We start from the raw sequence: 14,323 nt of genomic DNA on the forward strand, positions 1-14,323 counted from the left end.
GTTGAGTAGTTGTGAATTTGAGAAATACTTGTGTTAAAGTTTGTGATTCCCGTAGCATGCACGTATGGTGAACCGTTATGTGATGAAGTCGGAGCATGATTTATTTATTGATTGTCTTCCTTATGAGTGGCGGTCGGGGACGAGCGATGGTCTTTTCCTACCAATCTATCCCCCTAGGAGCATGCGCGTAATACTTTGCTTTGATAACTTGTAGATTTTTGCAATAAGTATATGAGTTCTTCATGACTAATGTTGAGTCCATGGATTATACGCACTTTCTTCCTTCCACCATTGCTAGCCTCTCTAATACCGCGCACTTTTCGCCGGTATCATACACCCACCATATACCTTCCTCAAAACAGCCACCATACCTACCTATCATGGCATTTCCATAGCCATTCCGAGATATATTGCCATGCAACTTTCCACCGTTTCGTTTATTATGACACGCTCCATCATTGTCATATTGCTTAGCATGATCATGTAGTTGACATCGTATTTGTGGCAAAACCACCATTCATAATTCTTTCATACATGTCACTCTTGATTCATTGCATATCCCGGTACACCGCCGGAGGCATTCATATAGAGTCATATTTTGTTCTAAGTATCGAGTTGTAATTGTTGAGTTGTAAGAAAATAAAAGTGTGATGATCATCATTTTTAGAGCATTGTCCCAAGTGAGGAAAAGGATGATGGAGACTATGATTCCCCCACAAGTCGGGATGAGACTCCGGACGAAAAAAAAGAAGAGGCCAAAAAAAAGAGAAAAGGCCCAAACAAACAAAAAAAATGAGAGAAAAAGAGAGAAGGGACAATGTTACTATCCTTTTACCACACTTGTGCTTCAAAGTAGCACCACGATCTTCATGATAGAGAGTCTCTCATTTTGTCACCTTCATATACTAGTGGGAATTTTTCATTATAGAACTTGGCTTGTATATTCCAATGATGGGCTTCCTCAAAATGCCCTAGGTCTTCGTGAGCAAGCGAGTTGGATGCACACCCACTTAGTTTCTTTTGTTGAGCTTTCATATACTTATAGCTCTAGTGCATCCGGTGCATGGCAATCCCTACTCACTCACATTGATATCTATTGATGGGCATCTCCATAGCCCGTTGATACGCCTAGTTGATGTGAGACTATCTTCTCCCTTTTTGTCTTCTTCACAACCACCATTCTATTCCACATATAGTGCTATATCCATGGCTCACGCTCATGTATTGCGTGAAGATTGAAAAGGTTTGAGAATGTCAAAAGTATGAAACAATTGCTTGGCTTGTCATCGGGGTTGTGCATGATTTAAATACTTTGTGTGGTGAAGATAGAGCATAGCCAGACTATATGATTTTGTAGGGATAACATTCTTTGGCCATGTTATTTTGAGAAGACATAATTGCTTAGTTAGTATGCTTGAAGTATTATTATTTTTATGTCAATATGAACTTTTGTCTTGAATCTTTCGGATCTGAATATTCATACCACAATTAAGAATAATTACATTGAAATTATGCCAAGTAGCACTCCGCATCAAAAATTCTGTTTTTATCATTTACCTACTCGAGGACGAGCAGGAATTAAGCTTGGGGATGCCCGATACGTCTCCAACGTATCTATAATTTTTGATTGCTCCATGCTATATTATCTACTATTTTGGACAATATTGGGCTTTATTATCCACCTTTATATTATTTTTGGGACAAACCTATTAACCGGAGGCCCAGCCCAGAATTGCTGTTTTTTGCCTATTTCAGATTTTTTGCAGAAACGGAATATCAAACGGAGTCCAAACGGAATGAAACCTTCGGGAACGTGATTTTCTCACCGAACGTGATCCAGGAGACTTGGACCCTAAGTCAAGGAAGCTTCGAGGAGGGCACGAGGTAGGGGGGCGCGCCCACCCCCCTGGGGCGCGCCCTCCACCCTCGTGGGCCCCTCGTGGCTCCCCTGACGTACTTCTTCCTCCTATATATACCCATATACCCTAAAAACTTCGGAAAACAGAATAGATCTGGAGTTCCGCCGCCGCAAGCCTCTGTAGCCACCAAAACCCAATCGGGACCCTGTTCCGGCACCCTGCCGGAGGGGTGATCCCTCACCGGTGGCCATCTTCATCATCCCGGCGCTCTCCATGACGAGGATGGAGTAGTTCACCCTCGGGGCTGAGGGTATGTACCAGTAGCTATGTGTTTGATCCCTCTCTCTCTCGTGTTCTTGATTTGGCACGATCTTGATGTATCGCGAGCTTTGCTATTATAGTTGGATCTTATGTTTCTTCTCCCCCTCTACTCTCTTGTAATGGATTGAGTTTTCCCTTTGAAGTAATCTTATCGGTTTGAGTCTTTAATGACTTGAGAACACTTGATGTATGTCTTGCCGTGCGTATCTGTGGTGACAATGGGATATCACGTGATTCACTTGATGTATGTTTTGGTGTTCAACTTACGGGTTCCACCCATGAACCTATGCATAGGGGTTGGCACACGTTTTCGTCTTGATTCTCCGGTAGAGACTTTGGGGCACTCTTTGAAGTACTTTGTGTTGGATTGAATAGATGAATCTGAGATTGTGTGATGCATATCGTATAATCATACCCACGGATACTTGAGGTGACATTGGAGTATCTAGGTGACATTAGGGTTTTGGTTGATTTGTCTCTTAAGGTGTTATTCTAGTACAAACTCTAGGGCTGTTTGTGACACTTATAGGAATAGCCCAACGGATTGATTGGAAAGAATAACTTTGAGGTGGTTTCGTACCCTACCATAATCTCTTCGTTTGTTCTCCGCTATTAGTGACTTTGGAGTGACTCTTTGTTGCATGTTGAGGGATAGTTATATGATTCAATTATGTTATTATTGTTGAGAGAACTTGCACTAGTGAAAGTATGAACCCTAGGCCTTGTTTCCTATCATTGCAATACCGTTTACACTCACTTTTATCATTAGTTACCTTGCTGTTTTTATATTTTTAGATTACAAAAACCTATATCTACCATCCATATTGCACTTGTATCACCATCTCTTCGCCGAACTAGTGCACCTATATAATTTACCATTGTATTGGGTGTGTTGGGGACATAAGAGACTCTTTGTTATTTGGTTGCTGGGTTGCTTGAGAGAGATCATCTTCATCCTATGCCTCCCACGGATTGATAAACCTTAGGTCATCCACTTGAGAGAAATTTGCTACTGTCCTACAAATCTCTGCACTTGGAGACCCAACAACATCTACAAAAAGAAGGTTGCGTTGTAGACATCAGTCGACCAGAGCTTAGTCACGGGCGCGCATCATTGGTCTGACCACGTGCATAGTCTGTGCAGGAAGGACGTGTGTGGCCGAGGTGACCATGTACATGGATCATGCGATGAACGACCCAAGCACGCAGATACGCGGAATTAAAGTAACGGAAAAGGCTCCTCCGCATATAAAGTAACACATTATTAGGCAGGATAAAATATCACAACATGACTAAGATAGTTTATCATGCAGATTTTATTCTCATCTAAATGAGTGTCAGTCACACCCGTTATCATATGGTCCTTCAAATTCAGTGGTGCTCATCATGAACTGCAGAGTGACCAGGATGCTTGTTCAAAATATCATTTGAAATCATTTAAAATACTATAAATTAAATCAATTAATCATGCATTGCTGAAATAACCATTCCCCAAAGTCTTTCACTCTAATATTTTTCATTCTTCTCCGTTGTTCGTCCGCATCCATCACCAACCATCCAAAATAACGTATCACCACACACACAAAAGAACACCTAACGCTGATGCTACTGCCACCGCCTCCTACTTCTAGCTAAGGTATACTTCTAGCTAAGATCTACCTAGTGCTAACGATCAATTAAATATAGTGATCCATGGAAACCAGGGGAGACGGTCGATGCTTGGTCGCAGAGAAGAGAGCAATATGCATCTCAATACGTCCACTCGTGCGGGAGATTGACCTTTCAGGCCACGGCGAGTGGCCTGGAATGCGCAGCGGTGGCATTGACATAGTGCTCGCACTTCTAGCTGGCCTACATCGCGTTGCTCCGTCTGACCAGTGCGTCTGTGAGACAAAAGGAATTCGAAATATAGCTATTCATAACCACAAAGAAAGGTCTCATTGACATTGCTAGTGCGTAATGAGAATGAACTCAGTACCATGATCAAGAAGGAAGGCCCCGGGATAGCAAGGACTGAAGGACGGGCACCAAGGTCCTCGACATTGAGATTCAAATCCTGCACAACGGACGACGCGCGACAGGAGAAGAACCGTGGAGGAGCCTGAGGTCAAGCAGAACCACGAATTTTAACTAAAATTACTTTCGGGGGCAAGCAAAAGAAGGAGGGGCCGACAAGGGGACGCACCTGGTTTCTTCTTGGGCCGGCTCGGCGCACAGGGGTAAACACGCCGGTGCCAGTGCACTCGCGCTGGGCTCCAGGAAGGGTGATGAACACGACGCGCATGTCGGCCGCAGATGGAGCATGGTGTGAGGACTTCTACAGTGGCGGCCAGGCCGAGGGGTTCAGCCCGAGCGGCGGCCCGACATCGGTGGAGCCATGGCCCTGCACGTGCGTGATCCTCCTCCCACACTTCCTCGCTGCGGCAGCGTTCTCGGCCTCGGCCACCTCGTGCTACCTCGCTCACCGCATGGGATCACGATGTAGGCCACCGCCAGCGTCACCGCCTGCACAAAGAACATGGCAAGCAGCATCGCCCTCTCCAAGAGCAGCATAGCGACCTAATCACTCCTGTCCCTCACCGACGTGAAGAGTGCGAGGCTGCAGCCGCGGCCGAGGAGCATGGCGTAAGAGGCAAGTGTGTGGTGGCCGCGACGGCCGCATGGCAGCAGAGGCAGCGGCGGGCGACGTGGGTGTAAAGGGACGCCAGCCAGAGAGGGGCTAGAGGCGTAGCTTGTTGATGATGTTCATGACGCCGCTAAGCTCGCGCCCGTTCAGCCTGCCGACGGGATGGCGTCCCGCCGTCCCGTATTGTCAAATCGTACTCATGATGGACGCCGCGAGCCGCCTCCCTCCTCAACCTCCTGCCCACCCAGATCGTCGGCGCATCGCCATCGCATGGCACCGGAGCCCTGCGCCCGACGTCATAGGGAGCTGTCGGCTCTGTTAATCTGGCGTTAAAGCTACGAAGTTGGCGAGCATGGAGAGAAGCGCGCCATAGTCGTGCCTCTGATGGGATAGACGTAGTCCACCAGCAGACACCAGACCTCCTTCACATGTCCGGCGCCGCACATGTTGGATGCCGTCGAGACCGGCGTCGGTGCCGACAGCCGTACAGACCTGTTGTGCCGACATCGCACATCCTCGTCCACGTCGCCGTGCTTCCGCAGTCTGCACACACTCTGGCCGTCGCATCCCATGCAACGCCAGCAATCGTACACACCAGTCAAGCTGCCTTACGACGACTCCAGCCCTAGAAAGGAGGAGGTGATGGACGCAATGATGCAAGATAGAAGAGAAATTGGTAGACAGGAGATGGGGGGACGGCGCCCGAGGAGGGGGTTGGAGCCTGCCGGCCAGGAGTGCCGTCCTATGGCCAGACATGGGCCGACGGTGAGGAGATGTAGACGCTACTGGGATTGGAGTAAAGCATGCAGAGACGCCAGGTGAGCTCGAGCGACGACAACCACAGCACCATTACGGTTGGAGGAAGAACCAACCACGCAATCAACGCAAACGGAGAGGAAGAAACAAAGCTCACAAAACAATTGAGATACGGCAGGAAGAAGGTCCTATTTATAACCCACGACAAGATGAGAAAAGGGAAACCAAAACAAACACGAAAGGTACAACAGCAGCGCGTCTAGATTAATCGATGAGCGGCAACCGTTTAGAAACAGTGGGAGACGTCTAGATCAAAGAATCATCTGAACCAAAATCGCTGAAGACACCCCAAGTGCACACGGGAAAGTGCAAATCAGTTAACAAAATTTTCACCGAAGGCCTACAGTCACCATGTAAATGTACACTGCAGCATCCCAATTTAATTCACGTGTTCGCACTCGGTAGACCCTCACGTTGCTATCAAGCAAGTGGTGAAACCTGGGAAGGTAAACTTCCCCAGATATAGTGGCTTGGGTATGGTGTAATGGTCATTACGTTAAGCTATGAATGTAGAGGTGCTGTGTGCGAATTCCAGTGGTGCCATATTTTCGATTAGTAGTATTTGTTTCCTTTCTTTTTGCGTGTCCTTATTTAGTCGGTTGGTTGGCCAACCCGCTAGGCGTATCTAGCTTCTTTTTTTTTTTGAAAAGCGGAGTCGCTAGCTGAGTCCTCCTATATGGCGCACCACGCGCAAGGAAGCGGGCGGGCGCGCAACCCCCTGCTGTCCCTGAGCTCTCAGTTTGGGCCGGCCCATGAGCAGCAGAGGGACACCCCCTATTGTCTTGTTTCATTTTTTTAAATAATTTCGGACAAATTTCAATAAATAATGAGAATTTCAAAAAAGTTAGTGGAGCCAAAAAATGTTCCTGGATTTGAATAATCTTCAAAAAAAATTAAAAATGTTCATGATTTCAAAAAGTGTTTGTTATTTCAAATAATGCAAGTGAATTTGGCTATTGTTAAACATTTTTTGAATTTTGTGAACACTTTTAAATATTACGGTGAGCAAAAAATTGTAATATGATGAACATTAAAAAACATGGATGAACAAATTTTGAATTTGCTGATTTTTAAAAAATCGATGAACAAAGTTCGAATTTGATGATTTTTTTTCAAAACCATGAACAAATTTAGAATTTGATGAAAAAATTTGAATATGATGAACAAATTTAGAATTTTGAAGAACATTTTTTAAATCCCAATGAACAAATTTTGAATTTGATGAACATTTTTTGAATTCAAATGGTGATCAAATTTAGAATTTGAAGAACAAATTCTGAATAAGATGATTTTTTTTGAATTTTGAAGAACATTTTTAAAATCCCCATGAACAAATTTTGAATTCGGTCAAAATTATTTTGAATTTGATGAACATTTTTTAAAAACGATGAACAAATTTCGAATTTGATGGACAAAATGTGAATACAATGAACAAATTTTGAATTTTGAAGAACATTTTTAAATCCAGAAAATTTGAATTCGATGAACATTTGTTGAATTTGATGAATACTTTTCAAAAACAATGAACAAATTTCGAATTTGATGAAAAAATCTGAATACGATGAACAAATTTTGAATTTTGAAGAAGATTTTTTAAATCCAATGAATGAATTTTGAATTTGATGGATATTTTTTAAAAACGGTGAACAATTTTCGAATTTGATGAACAAAATCTGAACACTATGAACAAATTTTGAATTTTGAAGAACATTTTTTACCCGATGGACAAATTTTGAATTCGACGAACATTTTTTGAATTTGATGGACAAAATTGAAACTCAATGAACATTTTTTGAATTCAATGACCAAAAAAAATTCTTGGATTTAAAAAGGAAAATCGCAAAATGCTGAAAATATAGAGAATAAAAAAGAAGATGGAAAAGGAAAAAAGAAAAAAAGAAAAGAAAAAACAAAAAACAGATAAAGGAAAAAATAAGAAGAAAAAAACCCAGAAAAAACCAGTTCGGGGAAGGTCCTAGAACCTTCCCAAAACCGGTTTGGGGTGAATCCCGAATTTAATGGGCCGGCCCACAGAAATTCCTGCCCTCGAGAGGGCCTGCGCGCTATGTCGATAGCGGGTGACCTACGCGCCATAGGAACCGAGAGCTCCTCGACGGCGCCTTCAGCGCCCAATAGAAGTTCGGGCGCCTACGCGTTCTCTTCTTGGGCTGGTTTCTAGGAAGCCCAGTTAGGATTGTTTCTGTACTGGTTCTATCATTCGGTCGCGCACACGTTACGTTTCAAAGTGGACAGTTCGTGCAGCTGTTTCGTGAGAGTTTAGTACGACTCGTTCTAGTGGAGAGTTTGTTACGACTGTTTATTCTCTTCGTGAGGTTGAAAAGTATTTTGAGGACTAAACAATAAATTATGAGAGAAAGTAAGTAGAGAAAAAAAAATTGTTGCAGAAAACTTAGAATGATACAAAAATTTCGAATTAAAAGGAAGTAAAAAATAGAATATATGATGAACATTTTTCGAAACTGAAAATGTAGTGAAGGGTAGAATTTTCGTAAAAGCATTACTGTAGTTGCAATAAAAAAGCAGAAAAAGGATGTTCTTATGAATATAGAAAACTTTATCATTTGTTCTCAGAACTGAAAATTGTTTTTTGTATTGAAAGGCGTAAGCTGAAAATGGAAAAAGAAATAACCCATATTAGGGGGAAAATGTTGCTCCTAGAAAATATATTACATGGTTCTACAAATAACTTCTTTGATGTGAAGATTCTTGAACCTTTGAATCTGTTGGAAATGCAAAAAAATCTTGATCTGAATATTCTTGAACCTTTGAATCTGTTGGCAATGCAAAAAGTATTAGTTATATTTAGCAGTAGCTTTGTGGAATTAAAAAGAATTTTGGTATGCACAATAAGTATTCTTTTTTAGGGGAAAGTAGGGATATGTGTATTAATGAGTGGAACTTACTTTTGTTGTAGCAACACCATATGAAAGTTGGAAAAAGCAGGAAACACCAGAAGAAAATTGTTTAATTGAAGAGACGGTACCCCTGTTCATCAAACAAAATGTATTTTGGTATAAGAGTGAAGTCAGATCTCTTTATTTGTATATGGTTGTGGTTCAAAATTATTTGTAATTCCAGAAAGGAAAATCCAGTTAGAAAAAGGAAAGTAGAATAACTAACATGGTTTTGGAGGAAAGACTTGACAATAGGTAGCTGTACTTGGTTGTTGCAGCAAGTAGCAATCTCGAACATAAAAATTTCTCGTAGCGCCTGCAAATCATGCTGGAAGAAAGCATAAAAATGCTGGGTTATTTTGACAAGTTCTGATTTTGCTGCTGCTGTATAGGAATGGAGACTTGCCATGTGAAGAAGTTGCAAGAGGAAGGAAGTTTGTATTCGGAATTAATGCAGCAGAACTTGGGTTGGTAGTGTGGTAGGTAGCAGTTTTTGTAGCAGGAACTGAATTGAAAGAAGCAGTTATAGCACTGAAAGAAGGGATTTCGGAGGCGTAGTTCTTTTGAATTGGAACAGTTGTTGTAGCTTCTCCATGAGAAATGTTGGGTTGCTTGATACCTGTCTTTGATGAGCTTGGTTGAGAGGAGAGGGTGCTAATTTTGTTGAGTGAAGCAGAGTTCAGTTCTACTTCTTCTTGCAAGCAATACAGTTTACTTCCTAGTTTACATAAATGAAAAGTGAAGAATGATATTTGAGAAATGTGGAAAAGATTTGGAGACACGTTGGTAGCTTTGATCATTTGGTACAAATTTGAAAATGTTAATTAAACAGAAAGTATGGACAAGAAAAAAGGAGAAATGTTGAAAACTACCTTTGTAGCTTTGATTATTTGCTACAAATTTGAATTGAGTTATGCTGAACTTCTCATTTATCCACTCATCTTTTTGTTTATTTTGCGGAACTCTTGTGCTAAGCTGGCTTCTGACATAATCTTGTAGCACTGCAAGTTAAAATTAGAAAAGATTGAGGAAATATTTTACAACAACATAGAAAAGTAAAGAACGGGAGTTTTCATCATTATCATTTAGGGCACTGCGTATTTTTGTAAAGAAAATAATAGAATCAGTGTTGTTATAGTGACTAAAGAAAGGTGATTATATAATCTTTTCTAATAGAAAGGAAGAAATAAGAACCTTCCAAGGGATTAAGGTGTTCAATAGTTATATCTGTCGGCATCTTCTCTATCTTGAAAAGTTCTTCAAAGGTTGGCAAGATCTTTGGGAATAGAACACCACAGTTTGCTAACTCATTCATTCCTTCAGGATCAGTGCAATCTTGCACAAATAAATCAAATGCTGCTTTCGAGTGCTCTTTCAGAGTTGGTGCACTAACATTTGAATCATTTTTCAAATGCAAGAATTCATCTGAGTTTAATAAAGAGTTTATAGCTTGGTCAAGATCACCTACAGACTTGGGGACACATAATTCTGCTATGCCAGAAGTCACTGGGGAACTAGTTGCTGGCAAACTTTTTGTTTCTTGTTTAATTGAATATCTGGTAGTAGCACTTTTTTTGGAGAATGAACATTTGACATCGTCGATGTATGTTCTCAGTGTTGGGATGTAGTTTGTTACAAGTGTTTCCCAGAATCTTTGGCTGGATGCTTGTAGAAGAGATTTCTCCTGCTTGTTTTGGTCAAAAGTATGAGAACTGTTAAATCTTCCAAAATTAAATGCAAAAAAAACATGGACATAAAACGGTGCTATTTGAGATCAATATGAATGCCGAAAAAAAGAATAAAGACGTTGGAATCAAGCATGCCAAGAAGAGGTTATTAGAGAAAGTTGTACTAACCAGATTATCCTGAAATGAAGGGAATTTGTTGTCAATATACTGTAAGATAACTTCTGGTAGTTCAACAGCGAAATCATTCATTGAATCATTGAAAGGGGTTGAAGAGATGTGTTTCATCTAGTTGCAGCAAAAAAATGATAAGTAGGTAGTAGTCCCTAGATAAAATGAAAATAGTGTGTAGATGACTTGAGTACACAGAGGATCATGTCTTGACTTACAGGTAGTCTGCCAAACTCGTTTTTTTCGCCATGCATAGAGTCAAGAGCAATAAAAGATTTTAACAAACTTGTTGACCACAAAGGTAGCCTTGGCTTGATGTTCAATGGTATCTTGAATTCAGAAGTAATTAAGCATTCAAAGTGGGCAATCTGGATTTCGGGTGTAACATAATTATAAAATGTGTTAGTTTAAAAGATTCACTTTGAAATAAAGGAACTATGATGAATTGGATGTAAAATTAGAGTATTAGAAAAATTTGAAACTCTGAGAAAAAGATGTTACAATAGTTTTTCTTACCACCAATATAAGCTTGCAACCTCCAGGCATAACTGCCTTTTTTGAAGCAGGTCTGGCTTCACTTTTTTGATGTGATGTGCCAAGTACGATAGAGCAAATGAACACCAATTGTAGTTGGAAACAGATTGTGTATTTGCCAAAAGGTTGTATACTTTCTTTGTTGGATATCCTTTCGAGTTAGGAGCTAATAAGCACGATACAGGTAGCAGTACAAATAGAATGGAAAAAGTTTCCTCTGTGTTGTCATCACCAACAAGGGATATAAGAAGCTCTGTACTAGGAGATGATGATTGAACAAGATTGTGGATCTTTTCTAAAACTTCTTTTGATGGATTCGTTTGAATTGGCAGTCCACCGAATGGAATTCCAAGTATAGTGTGCACAACAGAGTCAATAAACTTGAATTTGAAGCCCTAAGTTCAATGCAGTTGTTTGTTGTGTTGAATTGGGCTGCTAGCCATAAGAAAATGTCATTAATGTTTGAAGTGTAGGAAAGATCCAGCAGTGCTCCCAACCCTAATTTTCGAACTATATTCTTCTGGAAATCACTCAGTCTTGTCATAAAAATTAAGAAACTCTTGAGATCATCAGTGTAATTACCCTGGTTGAAAAAAAGGAATTTGTAACGGAAAATTTAGTAAAATGGTTATTTTGGATTTGATGTTACGATTCTTCAAATGAAACCAGTTAAAAAAACATTAGATCACTAGATGTAGATCTGTGTGTGTCCTTTTTTCTTTTAGGAGGATGTAGAATAACAATTTCATCTGGGCGCTCTTGTTGGCTACTCCTTTTTCTTTGAGCACTGTCATCCATTGTTAGAAAAGTTTATGAAACCAGCACAAACAAGAAAGAAATGGTTAGTCAAAATTGTTAAAACAGTGGTTGTTGAATCCTTCCTAGAGCATTTGTGCAAAGTGGAAAGAGCTGTAAACAGGAGCACAACTTCCTGTGGGGTAACTCTGTTCTTAGGACACATAACTCTCTTTTGCATAATAGTTTGGGAGAAGTGAAAACGGTTATATTTAGAACACATAACTGTCTTTTGCATAATAGTTTTCTCAGATTTGTTACATTGAATGCAAATATACCTTTGTTTCTGAATTTTATTAGATTTGTTAGATTGAACAAGTTTCTCTTACATTTGAACCCATCAAAATTTTTATTTCTTCTGGTTGGAAAACTGGTTTAATCTCCAGCAAAGGTTGTTTAACACAGCTGTACGCATGAGACCTAGGAAATGGGATGAACTTTAAAAAGTAGTCCAACAAGTAATTATTCTCTGTTCAATTAGGTACACTATCTAACTGGATGACTGAGGAATGCATCAATCAAAAATTAAAATCTACACTGTGTAAAAAACAGGATTTCAAAAAATTGTGCGAAACCTGAGGCAACACGCAAAGGGCCATGTTCCTCGCTCGCAAGGTTCCTCGTGACCGTGATTGGAAAAAAAGGTTGGGAGAACTGATTTACCTGCATATCTGTGGATGGAATACGATTTTGGAGCCGAATTTGAAGCAGAACGAGAGGAACGGCAAAAGAAATGCCGGAAATCGCCAGAGTAATTGGGAAAGTGTGTTCATGTTGGGGATTCTGTAATTTTTGCAATTAGGTCCTGGTTTTTCTTTCTTATCGCGCACGACTATCATCTCCAACCTGGGCGTGGGTCCACTTGTAAGTTTTTTCCTTGACCCGGACGTTCTAGAAGTGGATCCCACTTGTAAGTTTAATAGTTAACCTTAGAAAGTTTGTTTCTCTTTAGAAAAAGGAGGAGAAAAATTTGGGGGAAGGGTGGCGGCGACGGAGGGGTCTGCTCGAATTGCCGCCGATTTGGACGCAGCGGCGGCGTCGTGACCGGCGGCTGCTCGAATTGCCAAATCGCGGCGACTGTGATTGGGATGGAAGAACCGCCAGGGCGAGTTGAAGATGGTGCTTCGGTAGGTGATGAACATCAAGTTTTTAGAGCCAAGAAAGATGGAGCCGCTGATGTTCTTATACAGGTGATTGCGCTTCGTCCAGGCCCCCTCCCCCTAACCCCCCCCCCCCCCCCCCCCCGCCCACCCTGGTCTGTCTTTTAGGTTCTACCCTAAGAATAGATTTGTTGTTCAGTAGGATTTCATATGTGTAGATTAGCCAGGTGGGGATATTTTCTGTATGTTTCCTGATAATGTTATGTGCGTGGTAGGGTAGGAAAACAAAAAATAAGGAGAATTGTTTCGTCTCTATTTATTTGTTTCTAGGTTGTTGTGATCACTGTAGTTGAAGAAGTTAAAATTTATACATTTTTGTATTGTTGAATAAAACTTATTGGTTGTTTGATGTTATCCTTGACATATCTGTGCATTATGGTTGTGTAGTTCTTCATTTTATTTATATGAATTGTACGGACTGTTTATCTGTAATGAAAATCATTTTGGTTTCATTTAATTTGAGAGCTTGCCAACAACTAGTTAAGAATTTGTACTTGTTATTTACGTTAATCAGTAGTTCAGTTAGCTAGGTTGACAGAATTATTTTATTTGTAATGAAAAAGTGAGTGAAAGTCTGTTTGAACTTTTTTTTGTACGATGCTTTCTGTTATTGTGCCATTGGAACACATCATTTAGGCAATCAGCTCATAGGAAAAAAAGAATTTATGAATCGCAAACGTGCATTACAACGAAGCAGAAAAAATAGCCAACAGAAAGTGGATAGACCAAAAAAAATTCACGTTTCATCGTCCAACGTGTCAAAAAACCAAATGTTGCAAAATGGGAACGAAAAATAACCATCCTTGCTACATTGGCGGCATACTGAAAACGTGCAAGTGAAATTGTCTTCATTGTTGTTTTAGTTCTGTATGATAGTATAAGAAAATTAATTAACAATATTTGAATTATTCCTATTTTATTTCTGTATGTTTCATTAATGAAAATTATTAAGTTATTTGGTTTTCTTTTGTAGCCTGGCTTTAAAAAGAAAAAAGAGACTTCCAGGAAAAGGACTCCATTGAAAAACAAAGTAGGTGTTGAGAAATCAAATGGCAATAAAGGACAAGCTCCACCTCTAGGACGACCAGTTGAAGTAAGTGTACTATTTGTTGGGTGGATTAAAATTTTTGAATAAAAGTTTTATTACTGAAAAAATATGTGTATAAAAATGATTACAGAAAGAAGTTGATGATGTAATGCTTGAGTTTGATCAGTATGTCATGTACCATGATATGAAGAAAAAAACAGAGGTATGTTTGTTTTCATTTCATAAAATAGGTGGGTGCATTTTAATGTAGTTGAAATTTGGTGTAGTAGTGCTAAAATGTTACTTGCTTGCAGGAAATTATTAGTAGTCAAGAAAAAATTCTAAGTCAGGGAAGAAGTTGTAGCAGTCCTGTAGGGACGCAACGATTTGTGAATGAAAGTTGTTCTCTGGAAG

At 40.3% G+C, this 14,323-nt stretch overlaps 1 protein-coding gene across 4 annotated transcripts; it reads right to left on the reverse strand.

Annotated features, from left to right (window-relative positions):
- Positions 1-8,163: 8,163 nt before the first annotated feature.
- LOC109740985 (uncharacterized) lies at positions 8,164-12,525 on the reverse strand. 4 transcript variants are annotated; one of them, XM_045230088.2, is made up of 9 exons: positions 10,910-12,525; positions 10,612-10,761; positions 10,394-10,510; positions 9,732-10,221; positions 9,410-9,538; positions 9,157-9,255; positions 8,764-9,042; positions 8,547-8,628; positions 8,164-8,414 (listed from the first exon to the last, which is right to left on the reverse strand). In XM_045230088.2, the coding sequence occupies exons 1-7, from the start codon at positions 10,937-10,939 to the stop codon at positions 8,861-8,863; spliced, it is 1,197 nt and encodes a 398-aa protein (XP_045086023.1). In that variant the 5' UTR covers positions 10,940-12,525; the 3' UTR covers positions 8,164-8,414; positions 8,547-8,628; positions 8,764-8,860. The 4 variants fall into 4 exon arrangements, with proteins under 4 accessions (XP_045086023.1, XP_045086022.1, XP_045086024.1 ...); XM_045230087.2 differs by lacking the exon at positions 9,157-9,255 and having other exon boundaries at positions 8,764-8,853; XM_045230089.2 differs by lacking the exon at positions 9,157-9,255 and having other exon boundaries at positions 8,764-8,865.
- Between the last annotated feature and the right edge of the window lie 1,798 nt (positions 12,526-14,323).

Source organism: Aegilops tauschii, chromosome 6 (assembly GCF_002575655.3).
Source record: "Aegilops tauschii subsp. strangulata cultivar AL8/78 chromosome 6, Aet v6.0, whole genome shotgun sequence".
NCBI classification, from domain to species: Eukaryota; Viridiplantae; Streptophyta; class Magnoliopsida; order Poales; family Poaceae; genus Aegilops; species Aegilops tauschii.

Coding starts and splice junctions, on each gene's coding strand:
- LOC109740985 (XM_020300052.4), bottom strand. CDS start 10,939: ATGCCTGGAGGTTGCAAGCTTATATTGGTG. Junction 10,511..10,611: donor ACGAGTTTGGCAGACTACCT/GTAAGTCAAGAC, acceptor TGCTGCAACTAG/ATGAAACACATCTCTTCAAC. Junction 9,539..9,731: donor ACACCTTAATCCCTTGGAAG/GTTCTTATTTCT, acceptor TTTAACTTGCAG/TGCTACAAGATTATGTCAGA.